Source organism: Barbus barbus (genome assembly GCF_936440315.1).
Source record: "Barbus barbus genome assembly, chromosome: 26".
Lineage (NCBI taxonomy): Eukaryota > Metazoa > Chordata > Actinopteri > Cypriniformes > Cyprinidae > Barbus > Barbus barbus.
In genome coordinates this window covers 26,872,427-26,897,297 of record NC_136754.1, presented here as the reverse complement: position 1 = coordinate 26,897,297, position 24,871 = coordinate 26,872,427, and the positions used below count along the sequence as shown (strand labels likewise).

Sequence of the window (24,871 nt, the reverse complement as noted above, 5' to 3'; positions counted from 1 at the left end):
ACTTTTTGTCATCAATTACGGCAAAAAAATCCCCCCCCCCCAAAAAAGAAGGAAATATTTGGATTTTTAAAATATCACAACAGTTAAGCACATTTACAACATTCATATACAGATCATTCTTCTCATTCTTATTAAAATAATGATATAATTTAAATTTTAAAATACATTTTAAAGTAACCTTCATGGTTGTATTTGTATACATTACTGAATTTATTGTATTTTTTATCTACAGCACTTCAACTTATGGAGGCAATTCCTCCACAGGAGACTGATCCTACAGATTTCAAGAGAAGATTTCTCAAGAAAATCCGAAAACTTGGAGAGGTACTGGATTTTCTAGGTTAATGACTGTAATGTACTGTTACTCTTCCCTAGTCAAATAAAGGAAAACTTACATGATTCCTACTGGAATTTCTATACGAATTTGGAAATGTCTTCATAGAATTCTTAAATATTTTAGAAGACATTTGTTTGTCAATTTGCCATTTGTATTAGTTTTTTAGATATTTCTATTTATCTTTAATATATTGTTATTTTATTTTTTTATTTATTTAGTATATTTACGTAAACTTATTTTATTTCACTTAGTTGCTAAGGCATCATTAAACATTTTTTATATAATATAAAAATGTATATTTCAGATTTATTTAAATTAACGAAAATTATTATTATTATTTTTTTTTATTTTTGAGTACCAGTAACCCCAGTACAACAAAACCAATTTAAAGAAATAGTATATTATAGATTTTATAAGAGATTTGTAGAATACGGTACAAATTGGAAACCTGGACCAAGTTAAAGCAGTCTCACCCTTGATTCAGTCACAATGAGATCCCCACAATTCCTCTCATCTCTCCTAAATCCCATAATCCCCTTGGATTAATGTTATCTGTTTTCGTTGTTCTTTATAAATCTTGTCCAGGGAAACTTTGGGATGGTAGAACTGTGTCTGTATGATCCTAAGGGAGATCAGACAGGTGAGCTAGTGGCTGTCAAATCTCTGAAAACGGAAAATGAGACCAGCAACCTGAGGAAAGAGATCAGCACCATCAGAAACCTCTACCATGAAAACATTGTCAAATACAAAGGCATCTGCAACGATGAAGGCAAGTCATGAGCACAGCTACAAACACAAAGGTCCTGTTTACACACAGTATTCAAATCGCTTTCTAATCTTGATGGCTTTCAACTTCCTAAATAAGACTATCTACAGTACCTCAGTTACACATGAATATGTAGCTCATTTATATGTACTAACTGTATTATTTATTGGGGTGAATGTGTGTCACTCAGGAGGAACGAACATCAAACTCATTATGGAGTACTTGCCCTCTGGCAGTCTGAAAGAATACCTGCCCCGTAACAAACCCAGCATCGATCAGAAGAGACTGCTGCATTATGCTCTTCAGATATGTCAGGTAATACAGCCAATACAACAGATAACTATAGATATAGATACAGATAGCTTCACCTATTTTCACTTATATTCAGATATTTTTATTTGTGACTTAATTGTCCAAATACTTTTTTGGGCTGCACAACAGTAGCGATCACTATGAATCATCTTTTGGTATAAATCAGTATAAATATTGTGTGTTTGTCAGGGTATGGAGTATCTGGGATCTCAAAACTACATCCACAGGGATCTGGCAGCGAGAAACATCTTAGTGGAGAATGAATCACTTGTGAAGATCGGGGACTTTGGTCTAACTAAGAGCATCAAAGATGATAAGGAATATTACAAAGTGACTGAAGAACAGGACAGTCCTGTGTACTGGTAAAGCAGCACTCATTCCTGCTTATACATCTTTACATATTTTAATCATTATTTATATCACTGTTTATGCACTATTGTAAAAAATGTTGTGAATTCTTAGGGTTTCGCTTAGGGCTGGGCGATATGGCCTAAGAAAAAAATCCCCCATTTTTTTTTTACAAAAAATCCGATTTACGATTTAAATAATTTTTTTCTCTCTTAAAATCAGTCTGCTGATGACAAAGAAATTGTTCAAAACAAGTTTTAACTTCATTTTGTTTTGATTTTCCCTTCTGGGATTTGATCTGGATCTCCCCCTTGGGGTTAAAGTGCAATTAGAAACAACAAGCCAAAAAGACAAGATGGCAGGCCCTGCAACATAACATAAAACATAAAATTATGTGACCCTTTTTGATAAGTTTTCTTTAAACACAAGTTTAACATCTTGATATTCAGTAGATAGGAGGTAGTTCTGATAAAGTGCAAACAAAACATTCAACAGCATTAACTATCAGTGACTGTTGGTTGTTTTTTGGCGGGACGATGACGAATGGTTAGCAGATCCTCAGCACCATCGACAAACATCTGATCTTGTAAAATGTGTGTTAAGTACTGCCGCTCCATAGTATAAACAGTACATGCCATCGCGAATCTCGAAAGTGAAAGTGAAACTAAAAAGCTATCATGCATTCAAAAGCAGTTTCAATACCAGGCATAATCCCTGATGCCTGCAATTTTATATACTGTACAATTACCCAATGATAAAACTGTGAGAGAAAGTATTGAAATATATATTTTCCTCCCATCTCGTATTTATTCCCTTTAAGCAGTTCCATAGTACACGTAATTTTCTTTAAATTACAGGGGGGTATATCACGAGCGTAGGACGCTCAGGATGCACATGCGCACTGAAGTTAACAGTAATCAGTTTTTCCACACGGTGGCAACACTGTTCCGGGCCGTTGTTTCACAGCTGAAAACGAAACTAAAAAGACGGACATCAAAATAGCTGAGACTGCAACAACAGATGCAGTCCTACCTTTAATGCTTTCTTTTAATCAAAACATAAAACATTATTTTTGTATCTGCGAGGCGTCCGTTATACATTTTCCCTGTGTGTTAACGTCAGTAATAATGACTATGATTTTGCCCCCGCCCCCAAACGTATGATTCGACTATTAGTCGACTATCTGCAATATTTGAAAATTCTGATTCGACTATGTAAATCCTTATTCGGGGACACCCCAAATATATATATACAGTGCCCTCCAAAAGTATTGGAACAGTAATGACCAAATTGCTCTGTTGGCTGTGGAGTCAAGACATTTACAAATATGATTAAAAAACTTCAGAATGTCACATTTTATTATTGGGTGATTCAAAACATAGATGTTTTACCAACTAAGAATCACTTTTAGAGTTTCATCCCTCTATCTGATGTGAGCATAAGTATTGGAACAGTTGCCTCACAGGTCTTTCTAAGTGATCAGCTGTGTCCTGTTGCATTAATTCTTCAGATATTAAAAGCAGGGAATGTGTCATATCAGTTATAAGAGTTTAAGAGAAGCAGTTTAAGAGAAGCAGTCTATCAGCGGAAGTTTAAAATCAGCTCGTAAGTGTATTTACTTGTCTCAGTGTTTAGCGCATTTGCCGTTGCTAGGAAACGCTTATTTTGTTTACTAGGATGAGAGTTGCTGAAATCGCGTTTGGTCTCGTACTGTATCGTGTATCTTGTCAGTGTGTGCACTTGCTTGGCCATTTGTAGTTGATAAACAGGAAAGTGGGTTCAAGCGCCAGCAGAAGGCAGTGTAATGAAGTGGTCTTTAAGAGAAGCAGTCTATCAGCGGAAGTTTAAAATCAGCTCGTAAGTGTATTTACTTGTCTCAGTGTTTAGCGCATTTGCCGTTGCTAGGAAACGCTTATTTTGTTTACTAGGATGAGAGTTGCTGAAATCGCGTTTGGTCTCGTACTGTATCGTGTATCTTGTCAGTGTGTGCACTTGCTTGGCCATTTGTAGTTGATAAACAGGAAAGTGGGTTCAAGCGCCAGCAGAAGGCAGTGTAATGAAGTGGTCTTTAAGAGAAGCAGTCTATCAGCGGAAGTTTAAAATCAGCTCGTAAGTGTATTTACTTGTCTCAGTGTTTAGCGCATTTGCCGTTGCTAGGAAACGCTTATTTTGTTTACTAGGATGAGAGTTGCTGAAATCGCGTTTGGTCTCGTACTGTATCGTGTATCTTGTCAGTGTGTGCACTTGCTTGGCCATTTGTAGTTGATAAACAGGAAAGTGGGTCCAGCTGAATTGAAATGATCATTTGTTGGTTTGGTATAATAAAGGTTATTATACCGCGGCAGCGGTCGCGGCAGTCGTCGTGTGAAGCCCTCTTAGTGTGAAGACCAAAGAGTGTAAAGACCATCGACTCTACCGTGCGACTCCACCGGGCAGGGACACCGGCAAGGGATAGTAGTAGCTTTTTATTTAATTTTTTCATTGATATGTTTATTATTGAAATGTTGTTGTTATATGCATGTGTTAATTTTATTTAATTTCTTTATTTTCTTAAATATGTGGGTAGATAGTATTTATAGAGTTGTAACTTTTTAGTTTTAGTTACTTTTTCTTATTTGTAAGTCGCTTTGGACAAAAGCGTCTGCTAAATGACAAAAGTAAAAGTAAGTAAGTAAGTAAGTTATATCCATTACTTCTGCATTCTGAATCTTGCATTCGATGATGACACACACAAACCAGGATGAAGACGAGGGAGCTGACTTTGAGAGAAAAGCAATTTGGATGCTAAAAGAAAAGAGGAAGTCAGTTAGAGCTCTAGCAAAAACAAAGAGCATGGAGAAATCAAGAGTTTGGAAACCACCAGCGACACCAGCAACCAAAAACGACCTGATCGGCTGAGAAAACAACAGAAGTTGATGACAGACAAATCATTAAAGCTGTGAAAATGAATCCTAAAAGACGTGTCTGTAAAATCACCAACAACTTCCAGAAAGCTGGGGTGATGCTTTGACAATCTACTGTCCTCAGGAGACTTTGACACAGAATTACAGATGCTACACTGCAAGATGCAAACCTCTGACCAGCACCAAAAATAGAAAGGCAAGATTAGAGTTTGCAAAAAAGCACAAAGGTGAGCCAGAAGAGTTTTAGAACTGTGTTTATGGACAGATGAGACAAAGATGTCCCATCTAAGTGATGGGAAAGCAAAAATGTGGAGAAAAAAAGGGAACTGCAATGATCCCAAGCATACAGCCTCATCTGTAAAGCATGGTGGAGGTGGTGTCATGGCATGGGCATGCATGGCTGCCTCTGGAACAGGCCCTCTCAACTTTACTGATGACTTAATGTATGATGACAGTAGCAGAATGAATTTGGAAGGGTACAAACCATCTTGCCTACCAATATTCAAGAAAATGCCACCAGATTCATTGGGAAGTGCTTGATATTGCATCAGGACAATGACCCAAAACACCCTGCCAGTTCAGTCAAGGAATTTATAAGAGCAAAGAAATGGAAAGTCTTAGATTGCCCAAGTCAATCTCCAGATTTAAATCCGATTGAACATGAATTTCACCAGCTGGAGAGGAGAGTAAAGGCAGAAACTTCCCAAAACAAGCAACAATTGGAATTGGCTGCATTAAAGGCTGGGAAAAGCATTTCAAAGGATGAGACCAAGAGTCTGGTGATGTCTATGGGTCACAGACTCACTACTGTGATTGTGCGCAAGGGATCTGCAACTAAATAATAGCTTTTAATCTTTTATATCTGCCTTATGTTCATCTGTCCCAATACTTATGCTCACATCAATGAGTGGGATGAACTCTAAAAGTGTTGTTCTTTTTATTTGGTAAAACATATATGTTGAAACGGCTAATAATAAAATGTGACATTCTGTAGTTTTGTCTCATATTCATCTTTTAATCATATTTGCAAATGTCTTGACTCCTCAGCCAACAGAGCAATTTTGTCTTTACTGTTCCAATACTTATGGAGGACACTGTATATATATATATATATAAGCAGCCTATAGCAAGTAAAATAAGTATTGAACATGTCACCATTTTTCCCAGTAAATATGTTTCTAAAGGTGCTGTTGACATGAAATTTTCACCAGATGTCGGTAACAACCCAAGTAATCCATACATACAAATAAAACAAAACAAATAAGTTCAGAAATTAAGTTATGTGTCATAAAATGGAATGACACAGGGAAAAAGTATTGAACTACTGAAATGTATTTAATACTTTGTACAAAAGCCTTTGTTGGTAATGACAATGTTGGTACGGACCTCATCTTACAAGTGACGAAAGTCACTGCGTGCTCCCTTGGTCAGACGATGGCCACGCTGGTGGAACGCCATCTCTGGCTGAACCTGGCAGATGTGCGGGAGACCGACAAATTTCATTTTCTCGACACCCCTATCTCCCAGGCGGCCTATTCAGCGATGCAATCGAGAGCTTTGCCCAACAGTTCTCGGCTGCCCAGAAGCAGATAGAGGCTATCAAGCACATCCTGCCCCAGCGGCCCGCCCACCTAGGCCACAGCCAAACCAGGCGGCAAGCGCAAGAGGAGGAGGGCCGGTTGGAGAATATTTTGTTTCCTTTTCTTTTTGTTCCGCCGCTGGCCTTTCACCTGCGTGCTGACCAGCGATGCTCCTGTCATGCACCAGTCCTGCCGGTGAAGGACACGATAGACGGTACCTCCAGCCGATATGAGGTCGGGGTTTTGCAACCCTTACTTTATTGTACCCAAGAAAGGTGGTGGGTTACGACCAATCTTGGACCTACGACTTTTGAACCGGGCCTTTCACAAGCTACATTTCAAAATGTTGATGCAGAAATGTATTGTTGAATGCATCCGTCCCTGAGATTGGTTTGCAGTGATTGACCTGAAGGATGCGTACATTTACAGGACGTTTCTCCATTTTGCGTTCGAGGGACAGGCATATTAGTACAAGGTCTTTCCCTTCGGGCTGTCCCTGTCGCCCCGCATCTTTAAGAAGGTTGTGGAGACGGCCCTTGTCCCCATGAGAGAACACGTCGTTCGCATTGTTAACTATCTCAACGAATGGTTCATTCTGGCTCAGTCATGGGATCAGTTTTGCGAGCACAGGGACATGGTGCTCAGTCACCTCAGCCAGTTGGGACTTCGGGTGAAATGGGAAAAGGGAAAACTCTCTCCAGTGCAGAGGATCTCTTTTCTTGGTATAGAGTTGGACTGCTTCGGCGTGGTAGCCAAGGCTCACATAGCCGTAGGCCACTATTGTTTAGCCGGTCGGCATGGTAGCCAAGGCTCACTATTGTTAAGCCCGTCGGCATGGTAGCCAAGGCTCACATAGCCATAGGCCACTATTGTTAAGCCGGTCAGCGTAGTAGCCAAGGCTCACATAGTCATAGGCCACTAGTGTTAAGCCGGTCAGCGTGGTAGCCCAGGCACACATAGCCATAGGCCACTATTGTTAAGCCTGTCGGCATGATAGCCAAGGCTCACATAGTCATAGGCCACTAGTGTTAAGCCTGTCGGCGTGGTAGCCCAGGCACACATAGATAGTAATACATGTGGTTCACATGGCTCTTCGGAGCAACAGCAGTACATATGTCTTGGCGATATATCTGCTTGTTGAGGGGTGTTTTGTTCTTGTTTTGGCTTATATTGTGCCTTCTATGTCTCCTGCTTTGTGGGGGTTATTTCATTTATGTTATATTTGCAGCAGTAGTATTACTTACATGCTCACATCAGCATGTTGTGGATGTATTGGCAGTAGCAAGTCTCGGTACTTGCTCTGCTGCAGCAGCAGTAGTAGCATAGCAGATCTATTCTGCCAAGACCAAATGCATTAACATCGTCATGTACATTACCATGCCAGTCCCTCCAAAAGTTGTCATGACTGAAATACAGAGTTCTGGCATGAAACTCTAGATGGTCTAGCTGAATCTGCCCTAATGACATCATTATCACATGGCACAGCTGATTGGGTCTCTCCTGTATCGGTAGCCAATGAGCTCGCTGCTCAACATTCAAATATATGACTAGTGCTTGCTGTAGGAGCAGTTTGCAGCGTGCTTCAGAAACCCTTCACCTTCCCCAGCTCCACTTGTATAGAACTGCTACAAGGTGATTCTTGTATGTTATATGGGGTTATTTCATATATGTTATATAGTGGCCTTTTATTGTGGCCAGCCTAAGGGCACACCTGTGCAATAATCATGCTGTCTAATCAGCATCTTGATATGCCACACCTGTGAGGTGGAGAAGTGCTCACTAACACTGATTTAGACAGATTTGTGAACAATATTTGAGAGAAATAGGCCTTTTGTGTACATAGAAAAAGTCTTAGATCTTTGAGTTCAGCTCATGAAAAATGGGGGCAAAAATAAAAGTGTTGCGTTTATCATTTTGGTCAGTGTAGTATAGTTTCACAAAACTAAAGTCAGACCATTCTGTTGTTGCTTCAAATTTTGAAATTATACAGTCTAATTTAGATTAAAAACTGCTCATGCTGAATGTATGCAGCATCTTTGTTTGGATCATGATAAATGCTGTGGTTGCCTCTAATTTTAAATGGAAAGAGCACAGACAAAGCCATGACAGAAATATATATATATCCCCATTAATAAACTAATGCATTTGTAAAGAACATTTCTATACTGTTCTTTATAAATAAGATTTGGAAAAAGTTTGAAGGTAATTCATATTTTTATTTAGCAAGGATGCATTAAAATGATCCAAAGTGACACTTATAATTTACAAATCCTTAAAAAAGGTAGCACAGTTTCCACAGGAATAGTCATATTTGTTTTTTAAGATTGGTAATAAGAAATGCTTCTTGGGCATCAAATCAGCATATTAGAATGATTTCTGAAGAATCATGTGACACTGATGACTGGAGTAATGATACTGAAAATTCAGCTTTGCATCAAAGGTTTTTAAATATAGGGAAATAGAAAACATTTTAAACATTAAAAACTCGTACTGACTCGTATTGACTTTTTTTCGTACTGCAGACAATACCTTACACTAATTGTTTTAAAAAAAGCATGTTTAACAAGTGTTTTTATGTCTGTAAGTCCATAGTTTCACTGTTATATATGCACAGGCGTCCAATGAAGGTCCAGCTAAACTAAAGTCATGTCCTCTGTATTGTGTAGGTATGCTCCAGAATGTTTGATTAATCGGAAGTTCTATAAGGCATCTGATGTTTGGTCATTTGGGGTCACTCTCTATGAAATCATGACCTACTGTGACCGTGATAACAGCCCTCCACAGGTGAGCATTACAAACCTGATATTGAATACATCAGGTATTATAATCCCAATGACTTCTGCTAATTCCTGTTCTTGTATGTTTCTCTGGTAGGTATTCCTGAAGACGATTGGCCGGTCTCATGGGCAGATGACCATGGCCAGGCTGGTAGAAGCTCTTGAAAAAGGCTGGAGGATGCCATGTCCAGATTTATGCCCTGAAATGGTGAGAAATCTGACCCACCCTGGATTTTTCTCTGATTTTTTTATTGTATTATATTATATTATGGTTAGATTCTTCAATAGATGTGTCTGTGGCTGCAGGTGTACACTCAGATGCGCAGGTGCTGGAGTCACGCCCCAGAAAACAGAGTGGACTTCAAGGGCCTGATCAAAGAGTTTGAGTTTCTTCTCACTAGAGAAAACATCTAGAGTCCATTCATCAGATCAGTTCCACCTACAGAATTCAGATTCATTTTGTATTTGTATGTAACTTTCTCATTGAAAAATGATGCATGTTACTTTCTCTTTAAATCTTTGCCAGTTAATCATCTACCTCCAAAACATTCTGTTTATACAGTGTATTTTTACCTGGTTAACACACCACTCAGCACTTAACAAGTATAAAGTACTAAAATGATTCATTTATAAAATCAAATCTAGGGCCAGATTTACTAACAGCACAGTACAAACCCTCTTTAGGCATTAAAAAACCGTCAAGATTTACTAAAGACATACAGTGAAAAATGAGCGATGAAAAGGAGAGAGAGTAACGCAATATTGTAGTGCATTATTTTTAAAAGTAACTTTCCCCAACAGTAGATCAGTGGTTTTAACTAGGGCTGCTCGATTATGGCAAAAATCATAATCACGACTATTTTGGTCAATATTATAATCACGATTATTTAACAGGATTATGAGTGGGCCATATGACCAAAACTTTATATGAGTGATTTATTTAAAGATAGTGGTATATATCAAATATATATTTCCTGTAAATAAGGTTGCTATAACATCTACATTGTAGAGACCAGCGAAATAACAAACAAACAAAACGTCCTCAAAATTATTGAAAATAATTAAACCGTCAGTAATAAAAAAGCAAAGGACAAATACAATAGAATAAAAAGATACAAATGAAACAAACTGTGCTTTAAAAGTGCCATAGAATGCATTGATTCAGAAATTGTTCTCTGATATCTACATAGAAGATAAGTGGCTTAGGTAAGGGCAAAAATTCTCCAGAAATGGTTTTACATGTCCATTTACAACCCTAGGATTTGTCCCTAGAATGAAATGGTCTGTTATTACCTTACTTGGAAGGGTCATGAATAATAATGTTGAGCTCTGCTCTGATTGGCTGTTTCACAGTGCGGCTCAGTAGCTCACACCGCAGAAAGGAAACGCAGGGAAAATATATATTTCAATACTTTCTCTTGCAGTTATATCATTTGGTAATTATACTGTATATAAAATGCGGGCAGCTTTCGAATGCACGATCGCGTTTGACTGCGATCGCACGTACCCTGTGTAAACTACAGCAGCAGTACTTGCCACACAGTTTACAAGATCAGATGGTTGTCAGTGGAGCTCAGGATCTGTAAATAATTTGCCATCATCCTCAGTCATCTCTCCTTACTCTGTTTATGTGGTAATGAAATCTGATGTACTGCAATGTAACAGGCTACCGCTAGCAAGAAGCTAACCATGTCGCTTTAGTGGCTCGCATTATTTTATTAGAACGCGTTATTTGTTTTCCGTGCCTTTCTGAATACAGACACCAACCATCCCTGCACAGCCTGGAACATAACATTTATTTCCATGATCTGCCATTTTCACTATTATCCTCACTTGTTTTTTCACAATACCTGCAGAACTTCTGATGATTCGGCTGTGCAGGTTCGGCTGGCCTAGAACAAGGGCAGGTTTATGCAAATGTTTGGGGCATAACTATTAGTAGCGTAACAGTCGGCGTTATGTTCTGATTAGCTTATTTTTCAGTGGTCTTTTGCTTGCACACGATTTACATAAGGAGGAGGAAACAATGGTGTTTGAGACTCACGGTATATCATTTCCATGTACAGAACTCTTATTATTGAACTATGCCAAGGTAAATGTACAGGCTAGCTGCTTTACCACCGTCGGGCTGATTGGTTCTAAGAATGGTAAGAAACGGTTCCAGTTTCCACTTCAGCTTGGTTTGGCACGGCACAAATGTGTGTAGTTTCTCTCTATTGCTGGTCAAGCGTGCTATGAGTGAAGCAAACAGAAATATCTGATCATCCTTCATAATACAGTCACATTTACATCGCATTACCAGGGCAACAACTGATACATCTGTACAGTTACAAGCTCTGTTATCAGCCCCACAGTGGAAAACCAAACCATATCCATATCCGAAACCATAATGGAACAGTCAAGCAATGAGAACCCAACGGTGGAAAAGCAGCTTAAGACAGATGGACAGACAGATAGATAGATATATTAAAATGCAAGGTGCATATATTTTCATGAATGTCATTTCTTTTTTTTCTTTTTTTTTTAAATAGTCTTACTGGTTGTATTCAGTTGATTGTACTGTAAACTTTTTACTCATCAAAAAAACATTAAACAGTTTTGTCACTTGATATCTAAATGTGTGCATACAGTAGATCATCTAGTTCTTTGAAAGAAAGGGAATGAGTCCATTCCACCAGTTCATCCATTTCTCGCTCCCAGTGTTCCCGCTCATCTGGACCCAGAGCAGGACCAGCAGTCTGGGGGGTCAGCGGGTCTAGTGGGACACAGCAGAAACTGAGGTGAGGTGAGGTGGGATCTCTGGAAGAACACACAGGAGAAACCACCTGGATCATTGCACTGCGTGTAGAGTCTTCTCATGCGTTTCGCTTTGGTGTGAAGCTTCTGAACAGGGCTGCACATAATGGCCGTAAAACTTAGAATTACAGTGTTTAGAGTCTTTTATTGTGCTGATGTTTATTATAAGGGTGCTCCAACTTCCAATATCAAAAAAGTATAGGGTAGAGTGGGGGAAATAGTGTGTGGGGGTAAAACGCCCCCAGGGGCCATGGGCAATTACTGTAGTTATTACTGTTCTGAACATCAAATATCCTTTGTTTTTCCATCAAACATCCTTTGTTTTTCCATAAAATGTATTCTAACTAGTTGGTTTAATAAAAATATGTGTACTTTATATTTAAAAATTACTTCAAGTTAGCATCAGGTAGCTAGTTAGCTAGCCAGTTAGCATCAGTTAACTTTTTTTTTTCAAATAGACTATTATAATTTTGTAATTAATTGATTATATTCTTTTTTTTTTTTAATTTTAAGCTAAAACTGCTGTAAATGTTTAAAGCAAATTGCTTTGTCAGACTGGGGGGCATTTTACCCCACCTATGGCGGCGTTTTGCCCCATAGGTGGGGTAAAACGCCCCCTTGGCACAAATTACATTTTAGTTAAAAATCTAATAACATGAAAACTCTGGACATTTTTCATACTTAGTTTATACTTTATGTCATTGTCACTAAAATGATGATACCTTTTCTGAACATATTTAACTTCCTTTAAAAAAATTACACAATCCTTAAGGGGGGCATTTCCCCCCACTCTACCCTATATGTAAAGGTAAAGTACATCATGTCCACTGAATAAAATCATAGATTGATTATAGGAGGTGTACAATTTAAAGTTGAAACAGTCTATGGAGTGCAATTCTTAGAGAGACACTACAACTAATACTTTCTATTCTACTTTTTAATATCAATAAGTCCTTGCTTGGAAGCAGAATTCCATCATACTGTATAAGAATTGCTTTGGTAAATCATAATTTAACAAAAGGCAAAGTTTAAATAAAAAACTCAAAAAGTAGAAATTATACTAAGTCATAATTACAACAAATTATAATTGATACATATGACAAAAACAAAAATTCATCTAATAATTTTAATTATAATTTGTAGTTTTTATTTCAGTCAAAAATATTTAATGATTGTTTAAAAAAATGGTCAATTATGAAATAACAAGTACAAATTATGAAATCTTTTTCAACTGTTTAGGTCATAATTATGACTACTAATGACTAATCTAAACAAGTTGTACTTGTGGTGCCACAAGGAGCTGAGATACAGTTGGAGAACCTTATACAGGAGTCCATACAAAAGGGACTAGAGCGATATTATGAGTGCCCCTTTATTTCAGAAATGTAAATATTTCATTGAAACAAAATTGTATTATTTTTGAATAATAACCGAGCTTGTACGTAATGAGTAGAAATGGGTAACACCAACTCACATGTTGCGCTGTGCTTGAACGAGATGATCCGTCTTATTGCCATTTGACCCGACTGCACATCCGTCTCTACAGTTGATGAAATCATCTGAATCTAAAATCAGGAATATCAATGAATTCTGGCAGACCATCTCCACATCAGACTCTAAAAATATTATGAAAGTTGATCTTTGTGAGATGTTCTCAAATATAAATGAAAAAGTTGCAAAGTTTGCTTATTGGAAAGATTGCAAATAACATTTGATGATACTCTCTGTTTATGTACAGTATTCCACTCTTAAATCACTTTAAATACAGTCATATCAAATCACTTACATTGGGTTCCCATCAGAAGTTCTGGGTTAGTGGTGGCTATTTTCATCCATATGCTGAGATACCCCTCAAAGGCAATTCCACACACTTGTCTTGTAAAGAAGAGGAGCTGGTTTGTTTACAAAGCCTATATTTTTATGATATCTTAGTAAAAGTGTCTGGAGATTAGTGGTCTTTACTTCAGCCGCACATCTTCAATAGCATCTGTATTTGAACAGGTAAAAAAACAGTTTGAAAGTATTATCATAATATGATTTTGTAAATGCTGTTTAGTTGTAATCATGTGAACGGTGGAGTTGGTGGGTTATTCTTACCCTCCGGCTCCTGGCTGTTCTTCATGACCTGTGTTGATGGAGAGCAGGACAGCAGGTCAAAAGCTTCCATTTTTACCGATTTCTTTAGCAGTAGGCAAGTGAACTATTTAAAATGAGTGTGAATTAGGCCAGTGTATCACAATATATGTGCATGTGTCCTGTTGAAAAGTGAGGGAAAGTTTTGTTGATCATGGAAGAGGTTTGTCTGATTACGAGATTGTCAGATTTTTAATCCAGTAATTAATAATTTTATTAAATTAGTAAGTATATTTTTTTATAAGTTTAGACTTTTTGCAAGTGCTGCAATAACCAGGGTTTCTTTTTTACTTTTAGCTACACAGGTTTGAAGACCTACAGGAAGCTTCAGGAGAGATTTCATCATCACTTGTAATAATATCCCGGATGCAGCTTTTGGGTTACAGTATTTTTGTCTGTTATTTCCATTTGAAGGTACGTTTTGTAGATCAACTACAGATTTCAAACATGAAATGTACAAGCCCAATGCCTATATGAGTATATACAAATATATAACTCTCTCTCTCCGAGTTAATATTTATTCAGAATTTGCTGCATAAAATAAAAGATACAGATAGAGAACCGTGCAATACCAATTAAACAGACTTTTAATTCATAAAGTATCAAATTTATATAACAATATCATGACAAGGTCTAAGTTTACACCAACTTTTTTTAAGGACTTAACATCAAAATTTGCACTCAATAAGTGCTGGAATAGCACATTTCACTGCTTTATAAAATCAGTAGTTACCTGTCAGTCACAGCTGCGTCTCATTTCATAATTATTTGAGCCAGAATATTACACTGCCACTTCAGATCAGAGCTTGTTTATGAGTGCATGTCGTTGTTGGGCATAGATATATTATGTCTATGGTTGTTGGGCAGCAGATTCACGAATACAACTTTCGTCAGTGGTTGGCTCATGAATATTAATTGCGTCAAGGGCACGTGATGAAAGCAATGTTTAATACAAAAAAATGTGAAATGTAAATATGACATTTAAAATAATCATGTAATAACAGTAGGGCCTCTTCGCCCGGTTCTGTCATGTATCTGTGAAAGCTGCAGGGCAATGGTAACGAGCTCCGACAGCGCCACCTGTGGCAGAAAAAAACAACAACAAAAAAAAAACCCTTATTACCCCAACTTTTTTGTTAATCTCCCCTTTTAAATGTTATGCAGTAAAACCTAGGCCTGCTCATTAACAGTGCTGGGTAATCCGTTACTGATTCCAAATTTAAGCTATACATGACAAAAATTGTAGTTAGTAACTTATTACACTACACTACACTACATATTTTAAGTAGGCCTAACCAAAGTCCCTTTAAGGGTATTCTTTGGCCTAACATAATCAGACTACTTTTTGAAATATACTACTTTTGACCTAACCTGTTTATCATATAGCCTACCTCCTTTTTAAGTCGTTTTGGAAAAAAGCATCTGCTAAATGACCTAATGTAATCATATTGATTTAATTAGCATAATCTTGTATATGATCATATTGATATGGAAATGCAAAGAGAGAAAATATATATTGCACTCGTTATTAACAACATGAAGTGCATTAAACATTACTGTAAGGTTTCACAAACTGGGGTTCTTTAAGGAACTGCAGGGGGTTTGTGAGTTTTATGAAAACAAATTATTAATTACATAATAAAAAAAAGAAATATTTGTTTACCTGCATATGTGTTACTTAATTCCTACCTTAAAATCTCAAGTAAATTTATTAGATCGAGGTTCTACTGACAAAATAGTTTATCAATCCCTGCATTACATATAAACAAGAAATAACGTAAATTTGTGCATTTTAATGTGTTTGCATGACAAAAGCCTTTTAAAGGCATAGTAATACATGGTTAAACAAACACTGAATGACAAATAAAAAGTAAAGTGTTCATCAGTAGTTGATACAGTGTTGAAATGTTGGGAAAACACTTCTTAAAAGTATTCTGAAAAAGAAAATGATGAATAATTGATTTACTATTGTGTGAGTAATATACAATCAGTAAAAAGCCATTGTAGTCTGATATTATGTAATAATCCAATTACAAGTACTTCATTTTTGGAATCTGATTATGTAATCCAAATGACATGTAATCAGTTACTACCCAGAACTACGAATGAAACATAACATTTTAAAAGTATAAGTTCTATAAGAAATAAATCATAATTTACCTGTGGGTCCTGAAAGAGCTTGTTTATATCTTTCTCATAGCTGTCGATATACAGACGAACTGTGGCTCCGAAACTATCGGTCCCACTGAGACGAAAGATTATGTGAGAACCTCCTTCAAAAATGATCCTCAATCCCTACAGGGAATGTTTACATGTTAATAACAGTATCTCTGTGACAAATGCCTACTTTTTTGCTGTTCTTTTTACTTGTATAATATACTGACTCAACAAAGAGGATCCACTATATTACCTGTTTTCTTGAAATGGTTCCATCCACAGGGTCACTGTACTCAAAACTGTCTGCCGCCTCCACTTGGTATTTCTTTTCCCCCCACAGTAAACGCTTGCCCAGTGAAAGCCCTGTCTGAAATCATCAGCTCCAGATCCAGCATCATCTCCACAGCCGCATCTAAATCCACTTCCTCATAGTCAAATCTGTCAAGTATAAACATGTCGTCAATCTATAATCAAAAGTATGACTAGAGTCTAGACTGTGTAAAAGGCATCTTTAGCTGATCGGGCACCTGGTGTAGTAGTTCCTCCCGTAGGTTCTCCAGTGGTCTGTCATAATGTCTTCTACACTTTGCCTCCTCACCGCGAGGATGGACAGCCATGCTAGCACTGCCCAAAGCCCGTCATTCTCTCGTATGTAATCAGAACCTATGGAGAGATCAAATCGGTCTGATTACGACTATTTTAAAATGTAAAATAATCTATTTACAAGTACTTCATGTAAGCAAAATGTGAAAATGCTATTTAAAATCATCTCTATTGAGGGTACATAATATGCTACCTATTTAAATGGTCTTATAAATTAAGGCTCCAAAAGGACTTTTCCCCCCAAGGGACGCCACTGAAGAACCATTTTTTGTTCCCTTTCAGTAAACAGTTCTTTTAAAATAACCTTTTTTTCTTCATTTGTTTCTTTTTTTGTTCAAGGGAGAGGAAAATTGTAATACTCTGAAGAATAATTTCTTCTATAAAGAACAGTAAAGAATCTTTACTTTCAAGAATGTAGCAAGACAAAGAAGTGAGGCATTTTTTTTTTTACTTTTAAAATCATTTTCATCACTGTAATTTCCACAGAATGCTATAATGTCACTGAAATAGGAATTGAAATGGACCTTAATCATACATCCACCGTTGGACATTGTTAATATATAGTAAGACTGTGTTAAGAGATTTTATTTTCCACAGCACCATAGCTGAAGTGGTCATAGACATAGTTGTCGAAGAAGAAGAAAACATTTAAATTTATTTATTTTTGTCTTTAGATGACCATAGAGTACATCCTCTTTTTCCTGGACATGTCCTGGCTGGGATTTCTAAATTGCCTAAAATGTCTGGGTTTTAGCTTTGTTTTCCTACATGCTCTCTACAGTCCTAAGTACATTCATTACCTGTGCCAAAACTTTCCTCCCCACACAGCGAGAGACGACCTCCATCCGGTTGGTGTCTCATACAGCTGGATCTTGGTGGCTCTGGCCACCCTGGATAAAACAGCAGAGTGAGTGGAGATGCTGCTGGTCCTGTTAGGTGTACATCTACATAGTGTGAAACATTTAGGAGTAATATTCACATGTCCAGAGCGGCACTGGTGGGCATACTCCTAGCAAAGCCTCTTACTCCTGTGTGCTGGAAGTAAGGAATGCAGAAGATGTTCGCAGCGATGACGGCAACTGAGTCAGAGGGGTTTACGAAGAAGCCGTGCTTCCCCAGGATCATATTACGGTCCTAGAAAGAGAGAGAGTGAGGACAGGGTCAAGAAAATGTTATGCTGACTGTCACTTGAGCACGTCTGCTTGGGTCAAAGGTCATATAGCAACATTGATCTCAATGTCTCAACACCTACACCGTCACCATCAAAAGCAGCTCCGAAGTCATACTGTCCGCTCTTCATCGTCTCAACAAGGTCAGTGGCATAGGTCAAGTTGGGGTCTGGGTGGGCACCTCCAAAGTCCTCCAGTGGTACACAGTTAATGGCTGAATTTGCAGGGGAGCCCAGCTCCTCACACAGGATCTTCTTCACATACGGCCCAGCCACTGCAGAACCAATGGAGGTTCAAAGAGTCAGTGCTGTTAAAGGTGCAGTATGTGATTACTGCAGTCCAAATTCAAAATAGCAGAAAGAGTTTTTCCCTTCTCCTACTGTAAGACAGTATGCTTATGTGGGTTGCCAGATTGAGGACATGTAACAGTAAAAAGCGTAACTGACAATGGAAGGTAACAAGCCTTACAGTCTAAGTTGTTGAGCTGATTTATATGCATTTTAATATGCCTCTGGTCATAGAGCTTTATAGATGGATGTCAAGGTTTTTTAGGTCAGAGAATCTGTGATCCCTAACCCAATTCATTTGCTGGCTTCAGAGGCTGCAATATGCTGTGTTTTCCGTCAGCTGGCAGAGGATGAAATAACACAGACCAAAACAAATACAGACACTGCGAAACAGAGCACATTTCAAAAGTACAATAATTGTAGGACTGTTTTTGGGAGAAACAGGTATGTGAACTTACCATGTTTCCCATTCATCTGCATACATATTATGATACTTTTATACTACTAACAGCTTGTGCCAGCGCAAACCCTCTTTAGGCATTAAAAAACTATACTGTCATGATGTACTAAAGGCACAGGGTGAAAAATTAGCGCTGAAAAGGTGTGGACACAGTTAGAGCATTTTCATAGATTCAGTTTGATTAAACTAAGCTAATTTCTATAAAACTTTATTAAACCCTTTATTAAAACATTTATAAACCCAGCAGACACAAGAAATACTGGGCTGTTAAAATTCCATTAAAGGAATTACCATAGACGTAAAAACCTATATTACCCTTGTGAAAAAGAAGTGCACTTAATTTGATCGAATATGCACTTCAAATCTTAGAAGTATATTTCAAATAGAAGTGTACAGATATTATATCATATTAATTAAATGTAAGGCCACTTAAATGTATTTCAAGAGAGTGCACTTTCAAGACTATGTTTCTTACACTTAAGGACACTATTTATTTAGTTGCGTTTAACCCCCTGGGGTTGAAGCCCGCACCAGTGCGGTCTGTCTCATATTTTCTATTTGACCGTGAAAAGAGCTAAAAATACTCCACGAATTTTGATCGTACAGATAAGAAGTATGCTTATTTTGATGAAGACTAATAGTAAATCACATGTAAATGACATTTTTAACTACACTATAAAAATAAATAAAACTATACTAAAATATTAGTTAATATGAACTAAATTTCTACATCATTACAAATAATATTGAAATATTTAATATAAAATATTAGTAGTAAATATAATATATTAAATACATGCCATACATGTGAAATTACATTAAAATTATATTTTAGTTTACCATAAATGGCAGTGCATTTTGCAGCACTATACAGAAGTACTTAAAAAAACAAAAACAAATGCTAAATCAATCACTAAATCTGTGCAAAGTTATGTCCATTTCTAAAAGGTCTAAAACGTCTGTCATCATTTATTCATCCTCATGTCATTACAAACCTATACAACAGAAACGAATGGAGTGAAAACATAATTGGACCCCAATTTTCATTTCAATTAATGAACAAATGAAGATAAGTAAATGATGAACTACCAGGCAACAACCAGGCAAAGCATGTAAATCTAAATCTTTTGTATTAATGCAAGCATACTAATAACTACTTGCAAAGAACTGGTCACATGAAGCAAACTCTACCCACAGACTACATTTGTAATCCACCTAGTCAACTTTACAGCTCAAGTAACATGCATGAATGCAGAAGATTCCTTTAATTTCAAGGGGCTCATCGATGTGGGATGGTTTTACTCCTTGAAAGTGGAGAGCTGTGCTTGGTTTTAGTGTTATGTCAGATGGCTCGTCTTAATCATTCAGATCACTGCACATACATGGAAACTCAATCTCGTACAGAAGCAGGCAGTAATGGAAGCCTATCAAACTGGCACACACAGAAGCATCTTAGTCCATTACGTAGATACAGCTGCTACTCTAAATGCTAAAAGAAATATGGTTCCTCACCTCCATGCATGGCATCTAAACGGATTTGTATGTGGTTGTCTCCTGACAGAAGCTCCTTTAGAACAGCGAAATCGAAGATGTTCCTCAGTGAGTTGGCATAGGATTTGACCGGATCCAAAATTTCCACTGCCACGACAGAATATGTTCATTTCTCTTAAAATGATGGCATTCTTTTGAATCAACAGCTCAGAAGTTGCAAATGTTGTCACCTGTAAAAGGTTTAAATTTGTTCTGCAGGTCGAAGGACTGCTTGCCGATAGTCCCCAGATCCACTCTTGAGTTCAGGACAGATGGCAAACTCCTCTATGGTTCTGCTCAACTGGAAGATTTTATTTGTGACAGCCTCTGGTGCTGGACCTGTATGGAGGAATTATCAATAACTCAAGTTGTAAGACTGGGTCTACTTTATGTTATTTGATCTGTGAAGAAGGTTCAAATTTAACCCCATATATATAAATAAATAAATTGCTGAAGAAAATTACGCTTCTTCATATGAAAATTAAGTCATGTATTTATTTTCAATTGTCTATATTGTATTTAAACACACATACACAAAGTATTACAATTTAAACAATTTTTATTTTATTTTAATGATATCAAAGCATCATTACTCCAGTCTTCAGTGTCACATGATCCTTCAGAAATCATTCTAATATACTGATTTGATGATCAAGAAACATTCCTTAATTTTTTTATCAGTTATGAAAACATTTGGGCTGTCTTTGTGGAAGTCTTGACTTTTTTTCAGGATGTTAGAAAATTGAAAAGAACAGCATTTATTTTAAATAGAATTTTCAGTAACATTACAAATGTCTTTAACTTGTGATGATCAATTTAACGCATTCTTGCTTAAAAAATCTTTAATGAAAAAACAAAACAACTTACTGACTCCAAACTTTTGAATGATAATGTATTATTAATGTAGTAAAATATACTGTGGTAGAGTTGATCAATGTGGGCTTTTCAATGACTTGACTTAATATTATTTTATTATTTCTGTGTGATGTTAAAAAATGCATTAAATTAAATTTACTACATTACAGTAATGAGGATCAAATGAAAATCAACACTGAGAATATTGAGATATACAAATCAACTCTAAAGTAAAATGTCATATGAATAGTATAATAGAATAGTCATTTGAGGGGAATCATGCTAAACTGCCAGAAAAACACTAGGAAATAATGCTTTATGATCATAACTTGAGCCTCATTTTAGGTATACATATCTTATTTCTGTCATTGATTTTCGGGTGAAATAAGACACCGACATCTTTCCTTCATCTTCATAATCACATGTGAGCCATTTTACCTCCATTGGCGGTATTGAATTTGATGCCGAAGTCTCCGTCAGGTCCTCCAGGGTTGTGACTGGCTGTGAGAATAATGCCACCGATAGCTTTGATCTTCCTGATCACACACACGACACAGCTGGCGTCGACATGATGCCATTCTGAACACGACATCGCAACACGACCCACTTGAGAAATTCATCAGCCCACGTTAAATTAAACCATCTGTAACTGGTCAATGTTTTAGGAAATAATATACAGATTTTTCTTCATAACTTAATTTTGATAGTCCACTTTAGACATTTTGCTATAACTTGCTGCAACTACATGTAAACTAGCAGTCATTAGAGTATTAGTAAATTGTCTGTTGTAATAATTTTGATGGTCCCCCAACATACATTCTATGAACTATAAATATCTCTGTAAGTACATGTCAGCTTATTCTACTAACCCTAACCTAACAGTCTACTAATACACTAATGAGAGATGGTTATAAACGTTGAAAATTAATGGGAGTTGGTTGACATGAAGTTGCAAATTGATCATTAGTGGACTATCAAAATAAAGCGTTAAAATACATTTCATCTGGAAATTAAAGAATGTTATAAACTTTTTCATCAAAAACATAAGGTATGTCTAGACTTTTAATTGCATATAACACCATTGGAGGCAAAAGCTGAGCACAACTCATGTATCTGCTCTAAAAGAGTTCAGTAACTTCACCCATCATGTTCTTTCCGCCTGTGCCAGATCTAATTGGCAAAATTAGAAATCTATTAATCCATTGTAATGTGCCCTAAATATATGTACCCAACAATTGTGTCAAGAATAAATATCTTTTGTGGCAAATTTAGAACTGGAAAGTGTTGCGCAACAAACTAGCTTCATTAACGCTTCTTCCCCATTTCTTGCTATCAAAATATAGGAATCTAAAGTACAAATTACCACAAAAGATACAGTGTAGGTGTAATGATGCATTTCAATGACAGGTGTCTAAAGATTGGTATGTTGAAATTCAGAAGCATATGCAATGTAAATATTATTATTTTTTTTATAATATTATTTTATTCTTTCTACTTCAAAATTGAAAATTTCATTCAATGTGTTACTTACCAATTCAAATTATTTGTGAAATGCAATCATTTCTGAGTGAAAACTGTGTTTCTACACTGAATTTGTTCAGTGTAGTGGTTCCTCATAAGAAAACATACTGTAAGAATTGCAACTGACCCCATTAGCGGCAGCCATCTGACCTATGACCTGAATGGCAGTCGAATTGAAGTAGCGTCCATCTCCACCCACCACCATAATGGAGCCCTGCCTGTCCCGCAGGTCGATGGAGGAGAAGATGCATTGAATTAAGTTGTGCAGGTAGTTCTTTTCAGACTGGAAAACATGGGTCTTCTTCCTCAGGCTGTTGGTTCCAGGCCTCTGGTCGAGGTACGGAGAAGTAGGCAAAGTCAGCACTTGCAAGGGACTATCGTTCATTGCTCCAGTCCGTTGTGGAAGAATGAAGGAGAAGCTGTTAGCTCCACTCAGAGGAGAGAGAGAGAGTGACTGGGACGGGAGGAGAAGGAGGAAAAGCCTTGTGCACTTATGGCATTCCCCAGAGTTGGATTGAGGCCTTTAACAGGCTAAAAATAAACTTGGTAACCGAAGACGGCTTCTCACACATGTGCATGGGGATCACAGTCAGACAAGCTCGACTCCAGAGGCCTGTTGAGGCAGATGCATAAGATGACCAGCGAGGCCTCATTCATGTGCGGTATTTACTCAGCATTTACTCAGACGCTAAATAGAGCTGATGCTGAGTGAATAAGCCCAGAATGATCTGCCTGTAAATGCTACATGAGTTGTTTTGACATATGCTAAATCTCCCAGGATCATTCAAAATCCATGGCTAATGAAAAACGTGCCATATAGCTTGATAACTGGGTAGCGTTTGGGGGTAGTAAAGGTGTGAGTTTTACTGCAGCACCTTTAAAACCCTCAAGGATTAAATTTCTGTGTTGATATGTTGATGGCAACAGGTGATTTAGCTGGCTCCAGAATGAACCGAATGAAAAGGCTAAGTTCTTACTGCAACCCGACCAGGTCCGTTGGGGAAAGAAAGAAAGATTTATCAGAGATTATTTATATTTAATACATTTTAGAGACAAGAAAAAAAAAGCTCACACTGGGGATTGTCTATAATGTATTTGATCTATGCTGCTGTTACTACAGAGCAAGTACAGAGAATTGCTACTGCCAGTACATCCACAGACAAGCTGCAGTGAGCATGCAAGACATACTGCTGCTGCACAAATATCAAATGAGACAAAATAAGCGATTTTTATTTTAAAATAAAAAGCGATGATGTGATTCCTAGCAGATAATGACCTATCAGATGCTTTTAAAACTGAACTAGATATGTGTCCCCATGACTTACTACTGATTAACAGGATGCTGAAGTTAGTCACATGCTATTGAATTTTATTGATTTCTTCTGAATATCACATTTGGATGTGTTATAAAAAATAAAAAATAAAATAAATCGGTAACACTTTAGATTAGGAACCAATTCTCACTGTTAACTAGTTGCTTATTAGTACACATATTACTAGCATATTGCTGTTTATTAGTACACATAAAGCACATATTCATGTGTTATTTTGCATGAACATATTTTAGCTATCTGACCCAATACCTAAACTTAACAACTACCTTACTATCAATTAATAAGCAGCAAATTAGGATTTTATTGAGGTAAAAGTTAATAGTTAGTTAATAGTGAGAATTGGTCTACAAATTAAAGTGTGACCAATAAACCTAATTCTGTCTTTTTATGGAAATAAAATATACTTTCACTTTATTAGACTCTCTCCTATTCCCAATTTTTATATTCAGTTTCTGTCCCTACAGTTTCTGTTTAGCTGTTAGGATAGAAGTTCATCTTAGTGCTCCAACTGTCCAGATTTACTGATTGTGCCTCCATCTTTTTTGCATTTTAGCATTGGTGCCTGTGAGTAAAGTTTTACCAATACAGCTCTTTTGTGGATGTTGGCTTTGTGAAGTTCTCTGTGGAAGCAGGGGGCAAATTGTCACGGAACGCTGCGAGGGTGCCGTGGAAATGACAGAGTCTGGGTCCAAATGCAGAAACAAAAAGGCCAGATACTCCTACTGAACGAGTCCTTTTTGGGAGTCTGACAAAAAGTCACCCATTAGTGCTTGCACTAAAGAACACAACTTACATTGATATACAAGCTAGAGAATATACACAACAAAAGATTATATATGTTTGGTCACATGGTTGAAACAGAAGTAGGTTTTTCTTATAGTGATAACTATTCATTGTATTTACACGTATTAGCTCTGTTATGGGATACGATCATAAAAATCAATTTACCGAAAAAAAGAAAAGGGGAAAAAAACTTTTGTTCTTGGAACATGCACAGCTCCCC

General features: G+C 37.1%; 2 protein-coding genes and 1 pseudogene across 4 annotated transcripts in view; 1 reads left to right on the top strand and 2 right to left on the bottom strand.

The window, feature by feature from the left end:
• Positions 1-11,632, top strand: part of LOC306846144 (tyrosine-protein kinase JAK1-like) — an 830,156-nt gene extending 818,524 nt beyond the window's left edge. For both annotated transcript variants that reach the window (XM_079379277.1, XM_079379276.1), the window contains 7 exons: positions 233-324; positions 923-1,106; positions 1,294-1,418; positions 1,605-1,777; positions 8,913-9,030; positions 9,121-9,231; positions 9,330-11,632. In XM_079379277.1, the coding sequence (XP_079235403.1) occupies positions 233-324; positions 923-1,106; positions 1,294-1,418; positions 1,605-1,777; positions 8,913-9,030; positions 9,121-9,231; positions 9,330-9,437 (911 nt within the window). In that variant the 3' untranslated portion in view covers positions 9,438-11,632. The remainder of the gene's footprint in view (positions 1-232; positions 325-922; positions 1,107-1,293; positions 1,419-1,604; positions 1,778-8,912; positions 9,031-9,120; positions 9,232-9,329) is intronic.
• LOC306846149 (uncharacterized protein) lies at positions 11,521-14,116 on the bottom strand. Its single transcript, XM_079379283.1, has 5 exons — positions 13,917-14,116; positions 13,782-13,806; positions 13,606-13,694; positions 13,294-13,384; positions 11,521-11,822 (listed from the first exon to the last, which is right to left on the bottom strand). The coding sequence occupies exons 1-5, from the start codon at positions 13,984-13,986 to the stop codon at positions 11,636-11,638; spliced, it is 462 nt and encodes a 153-aa protein (XP_079235409.1). The 5' UTR covers positions 13,987-14,116; the 3' UTR covers positions 11,521-11,635.
• Positions 14,117-14,879: 763 nt separating this feature from the next.
• LOC306846151 (phosphoglucomutase-1-like) lies at positions 14,880-23,059 on the bottom strand (annotated as a pseudogene). Its single transcript, XR_013786011.1, has 11 exons — positions 22,639-23,059; positions 21,452-21,592; positions 20,350-20,497; positions 20,141-20,266; positions 17,965-18,155; positions 17,692-17,846; positions 17,513-17,602; positions 16,637-16,772; positions 16,363-16,547; positions 16,113-16,247; positions 14,880-15,032 (listed from the first exon to the last, which is right to left on the bottom strand). The product of XR_013786011.1 is annotated as a phosphoglucomutase-1-like (transcript).
• Between the last annotated feature and the right edge of the window lie 1,812 nt (positions 23,060-24,871).

Coding starts and splice junctions, on each gene's coding strand:
- LOC306846149 (XM_079379283.1), bottom strand. CDS start 13,986: ATGGAAGCTTTTGACCTGCTGTCCTGCTCTCCATCAACACAGGTCATG. Junction 13,695..13,781: donor ATTGAAGATGTGCGGCTGAA/GTAAAGACCACT, acceptor CTTCTTTACAAG/ACAAGTGTGTGGAATTGCCT. Junction 11,823..13,293: donor GTTCAAGCACAGCGCAACAT/GTGAGTTGGTGT, acceptor GTGTTCTTCCAG/AGATCCCACCTCACCTCACC.